Raw genomic sequence first — 22,489 nt, forward strand, 5'->3', positions numbered from 1 at the left:
GTGCATAGAAACCAATCAGCTTCCAGGTTTTATTGCCAAATCCTAATTGAACAAGCTGAAGTTGGAAGCTCCCATGCACAGCTGCACCAAATTCTGAGTGCACTAGTTTTGGTAAATCTCCCCCATTCCATTGTGTAAAGGTCGATTCACACTGCTTCATGTGTGCAATTGCATGCTTTGTGTATGGCGAATAATAAAAAGGTTGGGCCAGCTGGTGGGCAACATAATGACGCCTTGTGTATGAGATGCAGTTTGCCAATGGCTGCTGTTATACCTGCTGTCTGGATCTCAGACGTCTCTTCTGCTGATTCAGCCTGAATCTGAAATGACTTCCAGTTGGTTCTTCATCCTCAGACTCCTCATCAGTGGATTCTTCCTCATCCTTTTCTCCAGTCGCCTGTACACTGAGTACAGGGCTGGGAATCTGCGCTGGCTCATTCTTTTTGTGTTTTATTAATATTTTACCTTTAAGATCCTAAAGCAAAAGAAAAGTTGGTAATAATCAGAGATGCTGATGGGTGGAACTCAGAGTTCCGCAGGGGAGAGGCTTATTGACTCCTCAGAAGTTAAAGAGAAACTATACTCCAATAGTAAAAGATTATATTATGTTGAATACTAAATACAACCATTTTCCACTCTGCCTCCCTCTCTGTGCAGTGTAACAACTATTATGCATTCCAGAACCCAACACCCTCACAAATTATGTATGCATGTGACTGCCCTCCACTATAACCTGCCACCTGGCAGCTCGTCATACATACAGCTGGATAGGAAGGGTGCTATTGCATCATGAGAGCCAAACATTTCCTTCCTTAAGCAGGCCTTATTGGCCACATTGAAGGGAAAATTAATATATATTATAGGTGTGCCTGGCCTATGGGTATCATCAGATGGATTCTATTTTCTTCTAGAATTTTGATGGTCAGGGTTCTGTTTTGCAACTATTTTAGGTGCAGTTAGTACTTGGTGGTGTTCTGATTTAGGAACTGAGCAGATTGTTCCTCCCAAAACTGAATTGGCTTATTGTTTTAGCAAGCCTTTCGCTCAGTCAGTGAAGTGAATTGCTGGGAATATTGTATGCAGGCTCCTGTCAGTGTGCTGAATGTAAATTACTGGCCCTCCACATACAATGAGCGCACTCAGGAGTGAAGTGGCAAAGATAAGTGTGGAGGGAGATTATCGCTCTCCAGACAGCGGATATCTGTCAGCTGCAGGTGGAGCAACTAATTACTCGGAGAGGGCCAAGAAGTCATCAGGATGGAAGCAGAGAGTCCGTCAGTGCTGGGAGATGAACACTTCCAGCATTGCTTCCCCCATAATAGATGGCAAGAATTGTGTGTGACACCTACACTCCAACATTAACTTCAGCATTGGTCAACAAACATAGTTATCTCCACCCAGAACGGACATTTTGTTGTTGGGTGGATGCTGGAGACTAAGACCACATTACAGTCTCTTCTATCCCTACTCTACTGGTGAAAGAAATAACAATGTAGATGATCTCTGATTGAGGACTCTTTGCAGCAAGGACAGGCATGTCAGTACTGCAGGCAGACATGACAGCCTCTCTCACTGTGATATCACCTCTCAGGAATCCAATTTACAGCTTGTCCGGCATCTTTGGCCAAAAACGACTGCAGATTTCCTCCCCAAAATGCTGTTTAGTGTTAAGGGACAACTCCAGAAAACGAATCGGTTAGCTGTAGATTCACCTTATTCAGAGTTTTTTATAATCTCTTGCAGCCACATGTCACTGTGTTATGTAATATTACCGTAGGTGGCGCTGGTATAGGAGTAGGACACTGAGGTGAATATATACTTTACTTTTACTATATGATATTTTTAAGCGTCATTTTTTATTTTAACTGTGGTGAAAGTTTTTAGTCTCCAGTTAACATCAGATTCTTCTCTGATAGGAAAGAAAATGTAACAATGTGTTGTAAATGAAGTTGCTTTCTTTGAGTGTTGTTCGCATATGTGGTTTGGATGAGGTTTGAACCAATCCGCATGACATGAGAAATAACATTGGTTCCTATGGTGCCTGTTCACATATGTCCGGTGCACGGCCGGTGTGGATTCAGCGTGATTTGAAAAATAGTCATGTACAATTCCTGAGTAGTGCCTTCAGGTTCAGGTGCGGATTACATGCCATTGACGTCTATGGGAATCCGCATTTGTGGGAACAGGATAAAATCCTGACCTAATCCTGTCCTGAACCTGATGTAAACCTGCAAAGTAAAACAAAAAGAAAGCGCACCAACCTTGTGCATTACCTCAATACAAAACTTGATTTTATTGAAATGAGATATATACTCACAAACGAAGCAGTAAAACAAGTGTGCAAGATCCTCAAAGGAGCATTAATGTGCAAGACCTGTGTGAGTCACATCAAGGAGGGAGACTCTCAAAAGTTCCACTGACGCATTTCGAAGGGGGTCCCTTCTTCTTCAGAGCTCTGAGCTTTTGAGAGTCTCCCTTTGGGGATCTTGCACATTTGTTTTGCTGCTTCGTTTGTGAGTATATATCTCATTTCATTAAAATCAAGTTTTGTAGTGAGGTAATGCGCAAGGTTGGTGCGCTTTCTTTTTTGTTTTTTTGTAGTACTGGTCGGGCTTCCCTAGCCTTGTTAAGAGCTGCACAACTTTTGATCCATTGGTGGACGAACGTCCATAAGTGGTCCATCCACCCACCCACCCACCCTTGATCTGGGTCCCTGAGCACAGGAGGTGTTGTTTCTATTTTCCCTAATGTAAACCTGACATGAACCACTGAACAACTATTGTATCAATTAGCTGTGAAACCCGATTTCAATCCGCACCACACATGTGTGAATCAGCTCTGAAGGAGATCTCTGCCTGACACTAAATAAATCTTTTTAGCAGGGTCAGGATGAGACATTATCATTAACTTCCAGTAGGCAGATCTCCGGACTGCTCTGCTCCTTTTTTAAGTTGCTTTTACTACTTTACTGTGAATAGCCTCTGCTGTGAGGAGAGCTTAAACTACACACACAGCTGATGTTATCTGAGTTACCAGAAGTCCTAGCCTCCAAATTTCACAGAACAGCAGCAAATGGTGCTGTGGTCTCTCCTTAGGCTTTCAGGAACCTTATTTAATATCAGAATCGTGCAAGAAACATTATGCAACATTATGAAATGTATGTTTGTGTGTAAAAAACACAGAATGGGTTATTTACTAAAACTGCATGGTGCAAAATCTGGTGCAGCTCTGAGTAGAAACCAATCAACTTCCAGGTTTTATTGTCAAAGTTTAATTGAACAAGTTGAAGTTAGAAGCTGATTGGCTATCATGCACAGCTGTACCATATTCTGAGTGCACCAGTTTTAGTAAATCTCCCCCAATGTTGATAAAAGAAGACATAAATCGGTTTATAAACCTAAAAATTCTAATTTCTTATTTTAAAACTGACCAAAAACCATCATATTTCCCATTCAGACACTTACCTATACCAAATATTTTTTTCACCAGTGAAAGCCAATGAGAGCTGACGGGGGCAGTCACTTGACATTAAAAAATGATCCTTACAGTAAAGTGACCTAATTGTGGGAAGTGAGGGCTGAACCTCTGTTTTATATAAAGATATTTCATATTTTTTGCAAAAATGTTTGCAGTTCGTGGTGCCAGCTAATGACCATCACCTGCCAAACAATTACAGTGGGCGGTGGTATTACAACTTTGTGCCTCTTACATGTATGACGTCTTCTGTACGTCACTCACCTCGGGGGACGGCAGGACTTCAGTTGATAGATCAGTAATGTCGGCTCTGAGCAGTTTGTCTCCAAGGATAGTGATTAAGTGATTGGCAAGGACTTCCTGCTGCCGGCAGGAACAATGGTCCTCCAGGGACAACACCAGTGGATACTGCGATGTCTGATGAAAAAAGATGGTAAGTTGAATTGGGATGTGAGAGACAAGAAACATTTATTTTCATGATTAATGAGCCGCCTGTCAGCAGAATTTTGAGCTGGGGAACATCACCAGTACCGATCTGTGTCAGACATGTCTAAAGAAACACTTTGGATACAGCAACAATGGAATTGCTTCTGTTATAAGAGAGATCTACAACAAGTATGAATCACAAAAATCCTTACCATGATTAAGTACAATTAAAGCCCATTTGTTCACTTTATAGTCCTGTACCCCACATGTTATGATGTAAGACTGATGTTTTGTGGTAGACACAGATGGTCAAGTACAAGTTGCCTTCAAAGACCCAAGACTTTAAGAAAGTTAGTTACTGTGGTCATTGATGTTTGGACATTTTAAAGATGTATTTTTTGTGATAAAGTTGTATTTTTTAAAAATGGCTGCTACAACCTTTTTCAACTCCAAAAAGAAAGACTGTAGTTAGTTTAAGTATGGGTTACAAGTAATTTTGGTAGGGCTTTTTAAAGTAATGGCAGCAGTAATATCCTGCAATACCTCAATCATGTACTGTAAAGGAAGGGAGAGGTTGTGTCAGAACAAAGAAGGAGTGTGCCTTACCCAGGTAGGCATGTTCTTCTAAAAAGCCATGACTGACCAGAGAGGGGGCATATTAGATCGGGGGAGGGGGGAATTCTGACCAGAAGGGGGTTATACCTGACCAGAGAGAATATGAAGATGGAGGACATTGGAAAGACATTGTCTTTCTGACTGCATTTCTGTGACTCCAGGGAAAGCTTGGGCTAAGGAGGTTCTGCATTGTTAACACAGTTTTAACTTCAGGTGAGATTTCAGAGGAGAGGAACTGTCCAGAGACAACAGCAAAGTTCAAACTAAATTACACTTCAGCTTTAGCAATAATAATACATTTTTTTATTGTGTTTTCCCCTTCAACAGACTTACTGTAAAGGCATGCTTGTCAATGACATAGACGACGGATTTAAAGAGAATTTTGCTGGTAAATGTTCGTCCGTGATAGACTACTGGTTCATCATTGGCTCCATCAAAGCAATCAAGCTCCACACAGCGACTACCACGCAACAGAGCACTGGAAGAGAAAGGCAGTGGGAGCCATTAGCCATGATGACAATATCTGGTTGCTGGTAATTTTATTTTCATGGATGTCACCCTCCTCCAGTTCCAAAAATAAGACTGTTTGTTTCAGTGTTGATGGCTTGCAGTATTGTTTAATTTATTTTTTTGTATTAATTTTTGTTGCCGATATACAGTATTAGAAAATAGATATGACTTGAACTGTAAGTGATTTTGGTGTATTATAGGAGTTGGAGTTTATGGTAAGGGTGAATACAAGAGCTAAAATATGGAGTTAGGTTGAAGTTTAGGAGTTAAGTTGAATTGTAGGGTTAGAATTTGTGTTGGCGCTAGGTAGGGATTAACCACTTGCCCACTTGGGGGAAAACCGGAGTACCCGGAGGAAACCCACGCAGTCACAAGGAGAACATGCAAACTCCAGGCAGGTGGTGCCATGGCTAGGATTTGAACCAATGACCCTAGTACTGCCAGGCAGAAGTGCTAACCATTTAGCCACTGTGCTGCCCCACTTTTCAGTTTTATCACACTTTGAATGACAATTGCACGGTCATGTAACACTGTACCTATATGAAAGTTTTATCATTGTTTTCACACAAATAGAGTTTTCTTTTGGTAATATTTAATCACCACTGGGTGTTTTATTTTTTGCTAAACAAACGAAAAAAGACTGGAAATTTTGAAAAAAAAAAACGTTTTTCTTGTTTCTATTATAAAATTTTGTAAACAGGCAATTTTTCTCCTTTACTAAAGTGCGTTAATGAGGTTGCACTAATGGGCACTGATAGACTGCACTGATGGGCACTAATAGGCAGCACTGATGAGGCAGCTCTGGTGGGCATTGATGAGGAGGCACTGATGAGGCCGCACTGATATGCGGCACTGATAGGTGGCAATGATGGGTACTGATAGGTGGCACTGGTGGGAACTAATAAACCCCACTAAAGGGCACTGATGAGCAATTTTGGGGCTGCTCTAATAATCAGGGCACTGATTATCAGCGTAGACATTTCCTTTCAGACTTGTCGGTTATCAGCAGTACTTTCCTCACGCTGTGACAGCGTAAGGAGAGTACTACCAATAACTGGAAAGTGTATTTACATGGTGATCAGCTGTGATTGGACACAGCTGATCACATGGTAAAAGGCCACTATGATTGGCCTTTTACCATGTCATGTGAACAGCGGTGTCCAAAGGACACAGCAATCACAGAGAGTGCTGGGTTCGCGCCGCTGGGGGCACATAGGGGGCACATTCTTAGAGGACGTCATATGATGCCCTCCCAGAACTGGACGACCGCACTGTACCCGTCATTAGTTTAAGCTCTGAAGTTAGACTTTGACATTTAGGTTCAAAACTAGGCTGAGTTTTAGGGTTAGAATTTGGTGTTAGGGTTATAGGATTAGGTTGATTTAAAGGGTAAGACTTTGATGTTACGGTAAATTCAAGTTTTAGAGTTTGATATTAGGCTTAGGTATTAATTTGAATTATAATACTACACTTTAGAGTTTAAGTTAAGGGTTTGGTTAGATTCTTGTGTTAGACTTCTATGTTTCAATTAGGGGATTGGTTAAATTCAAGGATTAGACTTTGGCGTTAGTGTAAAGTTGAATTCTAGGGTGAAACTTTGGTATTTGGGTTAGGGGTTAGGTTCAATTCTAGTGTTGGATTTCGGTGTTTAGATCAGGAGTTAGGTTGCACTCTAGGGGTAGAATTTGGTATCTGGATTTAGGTTTAGGTTGAACTCTAGGTTTTGACTTTGGTGTTAGGGTTAGGTTGAATTCCAGGGTTTGACTTTGGTGTTTGGGTTAAGGTGATTTCCTGTTTTAAATTTTGGTGTTTGGGTTGGGAGTTAGGTTAAACTTGGAAGTTAAACTTTGGTATTCAGGGTTCAGGAAGAGGCTTAGATCTAGGCTTAGACTTATGAAGTATTATTGAGGGTTATGGAGTTAGGGTGAATTCAAGAGTTAAACTTTGATGTTAGGGTAAATTCAAGGGTTAGAGTTTGGTGTTAGGTTTAGGAGTTATTTTGAATTTTAGGGTTAGACTTTGGAATTTGGGTTATGGATTCTAGTTTGATACTTTTATGCTAGGGTTAGAGGTTTGGTTAAATTTAAGGATTAGACTTTGGTGGTAGGGTTAGGTTGAATTCTACAGTGAGACTTTGGTATTTTCATCAGGGGTTAGGTTGAATGCTAGGGTTAGAGTTTGTTGCTAGTGTTAGGTTGAATTCTAGTGTTAGATATTGGTGTTTGGATTAGGGGTTAGGTTGCACTCTAGAATTACAATTTGGTATCTTGGTTCAGGTTTAGGTTAAATTCTAGGTTTTGGCATTGGCTTTAGGGTTAGGTTAAATTCCAGGATTCAACTCTAAATTTTGGTCTCTGGGTTAGGAGTTGGGTTAAACTCTGGAGTTAGACTTTGATATTTAGGTTCAGAATTAGGTTGGGCTCCAGGATTAGACTGTGGTGTTAGGATTACAGGGTTAGGTTAAATTCAAGGATTATACTTTGATGTTAGGATTAGGCTGGGTTCTAGGGTGAGACTTTGGTATTTGGGTTAAGTGTTAGGTCGAATTCTAGTGTTAGATTTTGGTATTTGGATTAGGGGTTAGGTTGCACTCTAGGATTAGAATATGGTACTTGAGTTAAGGTTTAGGTAGAATCCTAGGGTTTGACTTTGGTGTTAGGGTTAGGTTGGATTCTAGTGTTAGACTTTTGTGTTAGAGTTAGGGGTTTGGTTAAATTCAAGGATTAGACTTTGGTGGTAGGGTGAAATTGAATTCTAGGGTTAGATTTTGATTTTAGGGGTTAGGTTGAATTTTAGTGTTAGGTTATGGTGTTTGGGTTAGACTTTAGTATTTGGGTTGAATTCCAGGGTTAGACTTTGATGTTAGGGTTAGGGTTTAGGTTGAATTCTAGTGTTAGATTTTGTTGTTTAGGTTCAGGTTTAGTTTGAGTTCTAGGGTTAGACTTTTTTAGGGTTATGGGGTAGGTTGAATTTAAGGGTTAGCCTATAAAGTTGAGGCTAGTGGTTAGGTAAATTCAAGGGTTAGACCTTGGTGTTTAGCTTAGAGACTAGGTTGAATTTTAGGATTAGACTTTGGTTTTAGGGTTAGGAGTAAGGTTGAATTCTAGGGTCAGATTTGGTGCTTGGGTTACGGTTTAGGTTGAACTCTAGGGATAGACTTTGATGTTAGGGTTAGGGGTTAGGTTGACGTCTAGTGTTGGATTTTGGTGTTTGGATTAGGGGTTAAGTTGCACTCAGGCATTAGGCTATGGTATCTGGGTTTAGGTTTTCTATATACATTAGCACAAGAACCTAGCATGAACCTGGAACCACTTACTTGGTAAAAGCCCAAAGATGGCTTTGTCCTACCACCTGATCGCTGAGCAGATATGTGTTATGGGAGGTTGAAATAAAGTAGTTGGTTAGAGGTTGGTTCATGTCCTGGTAGGTCTGAGTACAGTCCCGGCGAAAGATGTGAGTCTCCTCTGAGTTCATGAATCTGGCAAATCCATCAAAGGTCATGCATTCCTTTCTTTGAGCTGGAAGTCAGAACAGATCCAAGATTAATGGAAGAGATGTAATCAGAGTCTGATTTATTAATACAAAGCCATATTTCTAGAGTTCCGCAATGACTGAGTATATGAATATTTCCTGATAAATCTTCTATGTGACAATTTGTTCTTATTATTTTTAATGTGCATTTGGCATAAAAAGATATTTTTTCTAAAACCTATGACACTAGGCTAACGACAATAAGGAAAAACCGAGCTGGAGAGTCAGAGCCCCACTCCGTGACCATTTGTATAATTTCTAAATATTAACCTGTTTATAATCACCCTACAGCTAGCTGAGCTTATCTCAGCAGTGATAACATTCCCTAATATACAGATGATCATTAGAGGCAGTATTTTGCAAGTCTGTGTATGAACTATAATAAAGGAAATATGTAACAGCAAAAATGTAAATATGTGGAAGTCTTGTCAGTTTCTTTCATGCAAATGCTATACTAATAACTTACTGGAAATACATTACAATCCTATTTAAATCACCCAGTTCTGCTCAGAGGAAACCCTTCTATTTCAGAATCCTCTAAACTTGATTAGGTCATTAAAGCAAATACAGGATTGGATAAAACGGCTCCTGAAGAAGCTGATTCACAGGGGGCCAAAGTTGGTTTTCTGCTGAATTTATCATTTCACAAGTTCTCGGCGAAGTTCTCTCTCGGGGTGTTTTCTCTGCATAGAGCATTATACATTATTCATGTCTTGTACAATACAATTGTCACAATAACCGCCGTCGCTGCAGTGTTAAGAGAAAATATTGATTTATGTTGATACAAAGTGATCTTGTTTTCTGCCTAATAATTTGGTGTGATCGAAACAGTGCTGGAAGTGAACAGACACAAACAAGAGATCTTTTCTCTACATTGATGAATTTATCAGTAAATGGCAGCTCATCCCAAAAATTGTCACATTGTACAGATCTTATTTTCCTGAAACCTCAGAGTGTCTCTGGTTTTGTAATATTATTGGATGTCACAGAGAGCAAATCCTCTGAAATGAAATAACATGAATGTAATGGAAAAAGTTTGTGAACGTGAAAATCCAATTATGGACTAAACACGAACCAACTAGAAGAGGTGTTCTCACTTAGAGGTAAGTGTTACAGAGAGATCACATGATGTCCCTTCCCTACATCTTCAAAATGTTGCAGGATATCATACATGGTGCAGAGCTGTCCCAAAGCATAGGTGAACTAACGAACAACTTGAAGTAAAGCCTACCTTCCAGGCTCAGACTGGGACACAAATTTCAGACTGAGTAGCCCTGAGCCCGGGGGCCACTCTCTTGAAGCCAGATGGCGGAACACCAGAGCTCGATCGCAAGAGCGACCTTTCAAACCCAGGTAGTTCTGCCACTGGTGTCAGTATTTTTCTATTTTATTTTTTTTAGCATTTTTTATAATTTTATTTTATTTTTATTTTTTTTACCCTTTTTTTAGGAGCCCCATTGGGTGGCTTTGGTGATAGATCAGGGGTCTAAAAAGACCCCTGACATCTCACCTTTGGGACAGAGAAAGGAGATTGAGGACACTGAAGCAAAAACTGAAGTATAGTGAACATTGTTTATTATGCCTCAGTTATGAATGAACAAAGTCAGTGATTGGTACCAATCAGTGACTGTCCATTCAGACAAGAAAGGGGCTGGTAAATTACATATTTACCAGCCCTTCCTCGCTCTCCATCCTGACAAAGAGCACACAGGGGCCCAGAGAGAGCACAGGGGGATCAGGAGGGAAGACAGGGGCCAGGAGGCAGCAGAAAGAAGATGGATAGGAGGGGCATATAGAGGAACCAATTCATTTATCTCCTGCAGCTGCTGAATGCCTGCAAGTGGGACAGGAGGAGTAGCGGGCATTCAGTTGTGGCAGGAGGGAAATGGACAGGTCGGTTCCTCTATATGCAGCCCCCTCTGCCCTTCCTAGACAGCCAGCTCTTGTTAGGACATGTGGCACAGTGGCCCCGACCCACCAGGCAAATGCCCTGTGTACCCTTTGGACAAAACTGTAGGTTAGGTTGGCAGGGATTTAGAGCACAGACCTGACTCTACATCCTGGGGCTTCCGAATCCAGAGGTGAGTGGGAGATAACTCAGAAAGGAGCTGGGTTCTTGGGTCCTAAATAAGTTTCTTTTTAGGGCCCAAGAAAGTCTTTGCATAGGTGTGTACCTAATTGTAAAACATAATCAGTTTAACAGGACCCTGCCAGGAGAGAAATACAATAGTTGATATTACTGACTTCTTTTCAGAGGTACATGCTCCAGGGATACCGCCCCTATGCTAGTTTCACAGCCTCAAAACAAGTGTGCAGCCACTTAGCATGTTTGTTCTAGGTTGGTGACTCCTGAAGGGCAAGAATGACAGCCCAGAGCCTGCACCTTCACTAACCAAGTCAGTTAGCAATGGTGCCCCCTATATATATATATATATATATATTTTTCTGTATTTTATACCAGAAAGTGTCTTTAAATGGTCCTCACCTTCCTGGTTCTTCTCGTATTTGTGTATCAGCATGGACACGCTCTGCTGGCTGACACAGCTCTCATGCAGCTCTGTCTGAAGGAATTCTAGAAGTTTATTGGAGGGGAGAAGTCTGGCTGAGGTGGAATATTTTTCAAATAAATCTACAAACTCTGTCCTGTAGATAAAGGTCTTGTAAATGGACTTGAAGGTGTCCATGTTGATATGGTCCCTCCTGTGCTTGACTCTTTCCTAAATATCAAAGAGCCAATCAAAGCAAAGCGTCAAATTAGGCAAATGTTTAAAGGCTAAGTTCACTGTTTTTTAGAAAAAAACGTAAAGCAGGATTCCAAGCAAAAACTTATTTACAGTACATGTCCTTGTTGCTGATTTCCTACCTTTACTGAATATATCATCCATCTTCTGATTCACTCAGTAGTTGCTCTGAAATAGCCTATTCATTATCAAATCAAACCGTTATTTCTCTTTGGTTTCCTGTTTGTAAGACCAGTGGCTGTGTTGCCTCCTATTCCTCCAGCCACTGATTTTGGCAATTCCCTTCTGTAGTACTTTCTCCAGGAAGCAGTGATGTAATTCTACCTCACTTGCAGTCAAGCCACATTCAACATGTACAGGCCTAGTGTACCCGCCCACATTCACTACAATTCCCTGTGGTTGATGGGAACTGTAGTTTACTTTTACTGCACAGAATGAGGAGAGGATATGATGCAATCCCTGCTATTACACCTCCTCCTTGGCAGAGCAGATGCTGTTATCTTTTAAATTACAGAGGTGAGCTCATGAAAATTCAATTAGACTTTTCTCCTAAATATTAATGATTTTCAAAATTGTATTAACTGTTTAGTATTTTGTGTGTGTGGGGGATGTACTTATGGGTTATGTTTTTGCCTATCCTGGAGGTCTTCTTTAAGTCCTCATGCACACTGGACATTTTTACAGCTGCTGTTTTGGCTTTTGACATTTTTTTCTACAGCCAGTAAACCCCCCCAGCATGTTATCCTATGTGTCCATGCACATATAGACTGTAATCAACATTTTTTGGCAGGGGCATTTTTTGACTGGAAAAAAAAACACCGCTTATGGACTTTTTTTAACCCCAAAAAAATTTTTTTGGTAAAAAACGCTAAAAAATGCAAACGTGAAAAAACGCCACTAAATGGTAATGCAATAATGCTAAAAAATGCTGAAAACTCACGTTTTTAAGCTTTTTGGAGCTTACAGCAGATATTCACCGTTTAACAACTTTCAATCTAGAAGATTTACCCCCCTTCTTGACCAGGCCATTTTTTCCTATTCAACACTTCGTTATTTCAACTAATAATTGCGCAGTCATGCAATGCTGTACCCAAACAAAATGTATGTCCTTTTTTTCACACAAATAGAGCTTTCTTTTGGTGGTATTTTATCACCACTGGGTTATTTTTTGTGATATAATTGAAAAAAGACCGAAAATATTGAAAAAAAAATTACTTTCTGTTAAAAAAAATTGGGATATATTGGGATATACTCAAAGTTAGTCATAAATGTAGGCCAAAATGTATTCTGCTACATGTCTTTGGTGAAAAGAAATCCCAATACGTGTAAACTAATTGGTTTGTGTGAAAGTTATAGCATCTACAAACTTTGGTATATATATTGGAATTTACGTAGCTTTTACTTTTTGATTGCCTATCACATTTCTTCAGGTGTTAAAATGCCAGGGCGGTTAAAAATCCTCCCAAATGACCCCTTTTTGGAAAGTAGACACCCCAAGGAATTTGCTGAGAGGCATGTTGAGTCCATGGAAGATTTTATTTTTTTGCCACAAATTTTTGGAAAATAAAATTTTTTCTTTTTGTTTTACACAAAGTTGTCACTTAAATTATATATTGCTCACGTATGCCATGGCTATATGTGGAATAACACCCCAAAACACATTTGGCTACTTCTTCTGAGTATGAGGATACCACGTGAGAGACTTTTTGGCAGCCTAGCCACATACAGGCCCCCAAAATCCAATGACCACCTTCAAGCATTCAAAGGGCATATTTTCTCTTATCACTTCCTCACTACCTATCACAGTTTCGGAGGCCCTAAAATGGCAGTACATCCCCCCACCCACCCAAAATTACCCCTTTTTGGAAAGTAGACAGCCCAAGGAATTTGATAAGAGGCATGGTGAGAAAAAAAGAGAAGAAAAAAATACATTTTTGTTTTCTTTCTTCATTTTCCAAAAACCTGTGGCAACAAATGAGATCTGCAAAATACCATGCCCCTTAGCAAATATCTTGGAATGTCTACTTTCCAAAAAGGAATATTGGGGGGTTGCTTCTACTATCCTGGTATTTCAGGGCCAACATTAGAAGCTTCTGCCACACATTACCAGTTTTTCTAACCACTTGAAGAACAAGCCGTTTCTGACATTTTTTGTTTACATGAAAAAATATTTTTTTGCTAGAAAATTACTTTGAACTCCCTCTCTATTTTTTAAAGCAGTGGCCCTAGATAATACAATGGTGGGTGTTTTTTCATGCCACAAAGTATTTGCGTGGCAATTTTTCAAATGCTAATTTTTGGAAAAAATAAACTTTTTTGAATCTTAAAGCACAAAAACACAATCTATTGCCCAGTTGTTTGATAGAATATAAAAGATGATGTTACACCAAGTAAATAGATACCAAGCATGACATGCTTTCAAATTGCGCACATCCGTGCAGCGGCAACAAACTAAGCAAATTTTTAATATCAATAAGCGACGCTTTAAAAGCCTTTACAGGTCACCACTTTATATTTGCACATGAGGTCTAGTGCTAGAATTGTTGCCTTCGATCTGACATTTGCGGTGATATCTCACATGAATGGTGCAATCTCTGTTTACATACCGACACGGGACCGACGCTTGCATTTGCTTTTGCACATGAGCACGGGAAGGAGGGGGGACAAGGGTGATTTTTAAAAAAATGTTAATTGTTTTTATTTTTACACCCTTTCTTTTTTTTTTATCACTTATATTGTTATCACAGGGAATATAAATATCCCCCATGATAGCAATAGGCAATGACAAGTACTCTTTTCTGAGAAATCTGGGGTCTATTAGTCTGTAGATCTCTCTTCTACCCTTGAAGCATTTGATCACACCAAGATCAGTGTGATCAGATGCTTTCCCAAATAAAAATGGCGCTGTTATTATCCGGTTAAAAGGAAATGATGAAATGCTCCTAGCTTCCAGTTTCTTAGACCATAGAGATGATTGGAGTCATTCTGGTCTCTGATCAGCTCTATGGTCAGCCAGCGGAACTGCCAGCTGCATTCTCGGATTCCCCCGTGGGACGATAAAGCCCAAGAAAACTGGAAGGTGACTGGAGGGGGAGGGGACGTCGTTATTATACCAGGATGATGCTTGTATAACCACTGAAAGTCCAGCGATGTACCAGTACGTTGCTGTTCCTTGTTGGGCATATATGTAACAGCAGAGAGCATGGGCATATGATGAATCGGGTCTGTGGACCAATATGACTGCAATTCATTCTTTTTTGTCATGCCCATGTTGAGGGTTAGGCCCCAAAAAGTTTTAAATTCAGAAACCATAATAGGTTTCCATGCAAATTTTCTGGCAAGAGCTGAATGTGGGTGGGCGGCAATGTATTGTGCGTATAAATTGCTTTGGTCCACAATCAGTTGGTACAAATCTTCTGTGAAAAACGGCAGAGGGGCTAAACGCTAGTGCTGGCAGTGAACAGGGCTGATCCTGCTAACACTGTGTTTTTGGGGACACTGTACTAAGGAGGCACAAGCATAGTCCTGTTCATAATCAGTATATTGATCTGTACAAACCCTATACTAGTAGCAGTGGTGATCAGCGGCCAAAAGCGTGAGTGCGATAGTGTGCAATCGAATGCTAGCTGACCCTGGCTGGGAGGGGGGCTTACAGACCCTGATGTTAACTGATGTCGCTAGTGGCAGTAATACAGTAATCAATGAAAAGTTCTATATACTGCCACTGTACTAATGGTATTGGCTGGGTGACCGGGTGATCAAAGAGTTAATAGGGGCGATCAAAGAGTTAAATGTGCTAATATAATGTGTGCGTGTAAAATGTAGTGCTTTTACTCACAGTGCGGTGTTTTCTCTTCTCTCCCTGGACCGACGAGGGGCAGCGGGGGGCAGAGGTGCGTTCACAGCCCAAAATAGAAAGCGACGTAAGAGTACACCACTTTGCCCACAGCCGTCATTCACCCACACATTGCGACATGCGGTCGGTAGGGTTGCTAACTGGGAGTATGAAAATAAAGTTTAACATTTTACAAAACTAATATCTTCTGGGACCCCATGATTGCCTTGGCTATTAGCTGGAAAGAGTGGACTTAAGTCTTGAAGGTGGACCTGTCATCACATATATTTTTTTCTAGTTCAGTACAGCATGCTAAATAATGTGTTTTTGCAACCCTTCCAGGTATGTAACTATTACCTTTCACAGAGATCACACTGACATGTCCTCATCTGCTTATCTCTCCAGAAGGACAGCACCATCTATGTTCAGGCATCAACTGGGATCAGTATCTACTTTCTGGACTGAGATGCCAGCTCAGGGATAGCTCCTGGTGCCTGTATGGTTCTTGTCCATCCACAGAAATGTCTGACAAAGACCAGTCTTTGCTGCAGCCTCTCACCTTGTAACGTGCTATAAAGTGACATTGTTGCAGTCTGGTCACTGGGCCAGAGGAGCCTGCAGCAGACTAATGACATCATCTCGATCTAGGCAAAGTCACTGACCAGAGCACAAGGACAAATTTTTAAAGATAAAAGTTGGAGCTTTTCTAAAAATGTATCCTGTTGGGCTACATTCACATGGCTGCATGGGTGTGGATAGTTTGCCTGTGGATGCATAAACACTCTGTGCTATGACAGTAAACAAACTGGCCAAAGAGCTAAAGCCAGTTTGTGTAGAGCCAGAACTACACAGAAACCCCAACCCTAGATGCACATTGTCTGCATCCAGGGTCAGACGCTCTATTCACATGCAAAGGCTCAGAAAAGGGGTTACATGTGAACAGCGGTGGTGCTGGCCCTTGATTTTTTACAGAGTACATATCTGACAGCCGCCACTGACAGCTGCTGCTGGTCGCTCACAGAGTGTGCAGGCAGCATTTAGAACCGCCGTCACAAATCTGTTGATTCGTGTCAGTGGTTGCCCCTGTGTCACGAGCGAATGTTGCAGACTTGTACATTTACTGACAGATCCACTTTAGTGAATACAATATGGCTTCTACAGTTAATCACAATGGTCAGGCTAGATGAATCAGCAGAGGATAATGGCAGACACACAAACACAGATAAATAAATATCTTATTATAAATAAATACAGATAAAATAATAGGTTCATAGTGCTATAAGGGGACACAGAGGAAATAAGAGACAGCAGCCCCCACTTAACTCCCACCTTGAAAAGTGCAGTAGCATGAATGGAGTCCACAGTAATGGCTATTTGCTGGAACGCCTCCATCATTTGGAAATAGGTCATCTTTCCTTCAGGTGCCATAGACTGAAAAACATCCTCAAGGTGCGTGCGCAGAAGGTTAAGAGAAGATAACTGAAGACATATTTACTTCACACAGTGCAGATTCTAGTAGAGTGTTTACTAAAGTAGGCCAGTAACCCATAGCAACCGCATTCTGCTAGCCATCAGCACTTTTGTGAACTTAATAATTTGATTTTTGTGTTGCAGAGGAGTGCAAGATCAGCGCTGACTCTGCGTCCGTGTTTGTTTCAGGGCTGGGCATATCAACAGGTCAGATCAGCCTCATTGTACTTATTGATGCTGTGCTCCATGGATTTAAACCCAACCCTAACTCGGCCTAGTCAGCCTAAGAACTGACACCAAATGATGACATGACTGATTTTATTCAGAAAGAGCAATCAAAAGACAGCATATATGGCCAACATTATTGGGATGTAATTTTCTGGCTTATGGTGGCTGTTAGTACCAATAAACTGCCATCTGATCAATGCGTGTTTGTCTTTATGTGCGTGTGTATAAATATGTATGTACCTGAACACCCATCGCACCCTCTTATGATGAAGGATATTTGTCATCCATGGCGTCGCACGTCGGTCCTGTACTGTCTCTGTGTCTGCCAACTGCCTCAGTCACTCTCTCACACTGAGGACTCTCCCTGATGATGTCATCATAACAGATGACCATTCTCCAGGCCAGCACAATACTGGACAAAAATAACAGTTGGTTTTGTATCATGCTCAATATCATATGAAATGCCATACATAGTGACTACATAAGGGCCTGGTGTCCCAGGGAAAAATCTGAACCTCAGATTGCCCCATTATATGTACCTCAATTAATCCCATACACTTCACCCTGAACTAGCCATCATAGTGACAGTCAAATCAGGATTAAAATGGCGAGATAAAATTTTTCCAACCATCTCGACCCAGTTCTCATGCTCCCCAATATTCTGAAATGGTACAGGTTACGGGTTATACAGCTAAGAGTGCAACACTGGGCATTCAGATATTGGTGACAATTGTACAGTGAGCTGGCGATGTGGTGTCATGGTTTGAACCACCACCACCAGCATTGGTCCACCATGGGAGGACAGGCCCATTTCTGCTGCAAGGGCATGATTTCTATTTTTCTGCCTACTAAGTACACATACTCAGGCCTGCAAACGTTTAGAACAAGAAAGTATGAATTCTGATTGGTTGCTAGGGGTTACCACTGCACTTCACTCTCCACCCGGTTGAGTGCAGCTTCAGCACTTTTGTGAACTTAATAATTTGATTTTTGTGTTGCAGAGGAGTGCAAGATCTGCGCTGACTCTGCGTCCGTGTTTGTTTCAGGGCTGGGCATATCAACAGGTCAGATCAGCCTCATAGTACTTATTGATGCTGTGCTCCATGGATTTAAACCCAACCCTAACTCGGCCTAGTCAGCCTAAAAACTGACACCAAATGATGACATGACTGATTTTATTCAGAAAAGCCTCTTTTGTGTCCCTCTCTGATTCAGTTTCACATTGTTATTGTTTTTCCCCAACTTGATGGTTGAGCTACCCACCCATTTGAAGGCCTCTACACCTAGGCTGTGTCATTAGATGTTGTGGTGGCATTTGGCAGGGCTCAGGCCTGCAGTCAGAGGATGTCCGGTCCGTTATCTAAGTGAAACCAAATGAGAAGGACGTCCTGTGATGTGTAGTCTTAGACTAAAAACCACAAAGCTTTAACAAGGAGCACAGGTCCACTTTATAGGGAGCATACACAGTTCAATTATATTATCTGATCAATATGCAATTCGATCAAAACAATTAAATCTGTAAACAATCGAACATCCATAACTTCCCTTCCCATTATTTAGACTTGATTAAAATTGGATTTGATCAAACTGATTCAATCTGCTAGCGCAGACCATTATTGATCGTTTTGTGTTGATCGGCAGCACAGAGATGAGAGGTCATGATTTTCTTTGTATTTTGATGGAACAGATTAGGACACTGCATGGTAAAAACAGCAATGCGATCGATTCTATCTTCTAACTACCAGTCAAAATCCACTTCCCTGTGGGTGGCATATTAATCAAATGGGTTATGGATTATAGATTGATTATTCCTATCGGGAGAGATCAATCAAAAGACAGCATATATGGCCAACATTATTGGGATGTAATTTTCTGGCTTATGGTGGCTGTTAGTACCAATAAACTGCCATCTGATCAATGCGTGTTTGTCTTTATGTGCGTGTGTATAAATATGTATGTACCTGAACACCCATCGCACCCTCTTATGATGAAGGATATTTGTCATCCATGGTGTCGCACGTCGGTCCTGTACTGTCTCTGTGTCTGCCAACTGCCTCAGTCACTCTCTCACACTGAGGACTCTCCCTGATGATGTCATCATAACAGATGACCATTCTCCAGGCCAGCACAATACTGGACAAAAATAACAGTTGGTTTTGTATCATGCTCAATATCATATGAAATGCCATACATAGTGACTACATAAGGGCCTGGAGTCCCAGGGAAAAATCTGAACCTCAGATGGCCCCATTATATGTACCTCAATTCATCCCATACACTTCACCCTGAACTAGCCATCATACTGACAGTCAAATCAGGATTAAAATGGCGAGATAAAATATTTCCAACCATCTCGACCCAGTTCTCATGCTCCCCAATATTCTGCAATGGCACATGTTACGGGTTATACAGCTAAGAGTGCAACACTGGGCATTGAGATATTGGTGACAATTGTACAGTGTGCTGGTGATGTGGTGTCATGGTTTGAACCACCACCACCAGCATTGGTCCACCATGGGAGGACAGGCCCATTTCTGCTGCAAGGGCATGATTTCTATTTTTCTGCCTACTAAGTACACATACTCAGGCCTGGACCATTCTCTGATCTAGGGTGACAGCATATCTGGTATTTGTGCTGTGTTTCATTATTTTCACTATTCTATATATAGTGAATATGCATGAAAGAAGGAATTAACCCTCCGTCACCCACAGGTCACATGCTCTGCTGGGGTGTGGCTGTGTGTGCTTCTGGTGGAGGAGCCATGTGTGCCGCTGAGGCAGAGCTATGTGCACTGCTGGGGTGTGGCTGTGTGTGCTTCTGGGGGAGGAGCCATGTGTGCCGCTGAGGCAGAGCTATGTGCTATTCTGGGGTGTGGCTGTGTGTGCTTCTGGTGGAGGAGCCATGTGTGCTGCTGAGGCAGAGCTATGTGTACTGCTGGGGTGTGGCCGTGTGTGCTTCTGGTGGAGGAACCATGTGTGCCGCTGAGGCAGAGCTATGTGCACTGCTGGGGTGTGGATGTGCGTGCTTCTGGTGAAGGAACCGTGTGTGCCACTGAGGCAGAGCTATGTGCACTGCTGAGGTGTGGCAGTGTGTGCTTCTGGAGGAGAAGCTGTGCATAGCAGAGCTGTGGCCACTCCCGGGGGCGGAGTTGTGAACACCCTGCAACTACCATATGAAAAGAACTGGTGCAACATTCCAGCCACACTAGCAATGCAATTAAAGGTTTTCCCCACCTTCCTATGACCTAAATCATACATGCACTCCTGCAACATTTTTTCATAAATGCATTAAGCCGTATTCACAAATGAGTCTTAAAAAAGAACTGCCTGTATTGCTCCACAACTACCAATTAGATTCTTTAACTGGTGCAGTAAAGTGTTAATGTTTGGCTGGTGGCAGTACAGACAGTTCTTATTTCATTTTTATTGTACTTTCTGTGGCTCTCAGGTTATAATCGTTTCCCGGGCATAAGCACATCTGCTCTATCCACAAAGGCTGAGCACAGAGCATAAGAAAAATTTACTGCCAGCCAATCGGGATTCAGAACAATTAATAGATTGGGTATGTCACATTGGATGTTGTATTTGGATATAGTGGCCAACTCTGAGGTTCAGTTCATTTTCTAATGTATTCTGGTTGAAAAATATCCCACTCAGGGGCGGACTGACCATTTGGAAACTTGGGCACTGCCCGAGGGCCCGGGGTCAGTAGGGGGCCCCATGAGATGCCCCTGGTACCTTTTTCATAGGCTTTTTTGAGTTTGGGCAAGGCCACAGGGGCCCCATGATCCCCTATTGCCTGGGGGCCCCATGAGTTGTCAGTCCACCCCTGATCCCACTTATCTTCAGTAATAATAATGATTTGGGACTGGAAGAACCAGCAACACCAGAATCCAACCCAGGAATGTGGGAGGAGCAGGAATTAAAATAGTGATGATGATGATAATAATATAATGATCAATTATTAATAATAGTAATAATAAAATAATAAGCACTATACGGCTGAGTGCTCCTTTAAAGCCCCTGCCCCCAGGTAATCTGTACACCCCCTCCCCTGATTAATCGCTGTGCTCTGGCTCTTTTTCTACAGAATTTTATGTTTTTACAGGACTCCAGAGAGATCCAACACAAAACAGAGAGGACCTGAGGGGGATCAAAAAGAAATATTCTTTCCATTTACTGCTACATAAAATAATTATTAATATGGAAAATTAATTGATGCCTCTTTTTTTAGACTGTAAGCTCTTGGGATCAGCCTCTCTTATTTTCTGTACATGCCTGAGTGTGTATTCATTCATCTTCCATTATTAACTCTCTATACGATGCAGAAGATGCTTTTACAGAGCTTATGAGATATTGAATCAGTTTATTATTCATTTCCTGCATTTTATATAGCACCAACATATTTCACAGACAGAACCACCCTATGAGGTCCTTTAAAAAACAAGTGTTTAATAAAAGACAAAGACGTAGAGCAGTAACGCTTACTATTCATCTTGATCTTTAATACCTGTCCAGCTCTTACTGTATCCATTATACCCGGGGATATGCTTCAGGTATTGCTAGGGGAAGTGAAGACACATGGGACACTGTGTCTATTTAATGATTACCATACACAGCAGATGTATCATCCAGCTGTTTTGGGGTATAAAATATTAATTCCATCTGATGTCACACAAAGAGGAAGTCAATGGAATATGACTGTGGGCTGCCGATGTCCTTGTGTGACTTGTTCTATGAATAAAAGAAGGAAGATGTAATTAAGTCCGGGTGGGGTCACCAGTCAGAATTTTCAAAGGATATTTTTGCTTTTGATGAGATGAAATTCCCACAATTCCCCATATGGCAGCATCTTCCCACATCCTCAAATATTCCAAAGCTTCATACTCTGCTATTAAAGGAACATATCCCTGAAAAGTAATTGTGTCCCTGCACAGTGATCTGGATGTAGCGAGCAAATTGTATACAGTATTTCTCTGTGTAGAGTGCATGGGGACACTGAGACAATAGCACTGTCTCTGCTGGCAGGAAAGCATAGCTTTAATTTCCACACTATCAATACTCTTTATTGAAGATTTACTGCATCAGTCTGATCACCATCAACATTGCCCCAGGATGGGGTATGATCCTTCCCTGCCATCCCTCCAGTGTGTTTTATTTGCCCCAGGATGGGGTATAATGCCCTTTTCTGCTGTAGGAAGGTATTTTAAAATTGGATGAAAAGTTTTTTTAAGCTCCTCTGGGCTACCAACGTCCTCCAGAGAATAAATTAAAGGAAGAACTGCCCTTGGGGTTCTTTTAATGATATTGGTGGCTCCTGCTGCAGATTGTGGGGCTCCATTCACAGAACAGGAATGATGATATCTGTGTAACCCTATGATGGGACTGGCTGCTCTTATAGATATTTAATACGTGTTTTATGTCACCTTATTGGGGCCCATTCACACCACAACACATTGTGACACACTGTGCAGGGAGCAGTGAGCACAAAGGTGCGGAGAAAATCCACAGGTAATAAATTTCTGTAGGTAATAATCTGCCAGATTTTATTACAGTTGAAATGGAGATGGCATAAATAAACTGACTTCCTGCATTCTCTACAATGTACAGTAAGAGTCCAGCAAGGGGTTAACCATTATGAGTGTAGGAAGATTTATAT

At 41.4% G+C, this 22,489-nt stretch overlaps 1 protein-coding gene across 1 annotated transcript in view; it reads right to left on the minus strand.

Annotated features, from left to right (window-relative positions):
* Positions 1-15,167, minus strand: part of PLCZ1 (phospholipase C zeta 1) — a 29,568-nt gene extending 14,401 nt beyond the window's left edge. The window contains exons 1-5 of the mRNA XM_089689076.1: positions 15,136-15,167; positions 8,342-8,543; positions 4,849-4,993; positions 3,739-3,891; positions 275-475 (exon numbers count right to left, since the gene is read on the minus strand). Of these exons, the coding sequence (XP_089545202.1) occupies positions 275-475; positions 3,739-3,891; positions 4,849-4,993; positions 8,342-8,526 (684 nt within the window). The 5' untranslated portion in view covers positions 8,527-8,543; positions 15,136-15,167. The remainder of the gene's footprint in view (positions 1-274; positions 476-3,738; positions 3,892-4,848; positions 4,994-8,341; positions 8,544-15,135) is intronic.
* Positions 15,168-22,489: the final 7,322 nt, after the last annotated feature.

This window comes from Staurois parvus, unplaced genomic scaffold (assembly GCF_062004578.1).
Source record: "Staurois parvus isolate SC_StPar_1 unplaced genomic scaffold, SC_StPar_1.0 ptg000469l, whole genome shotgun sequence".
NCBI lineage: Eukaryota > Metazoa > Chordata > Amphibia > Anura > Ranidae > Staurois > Staurois parvus.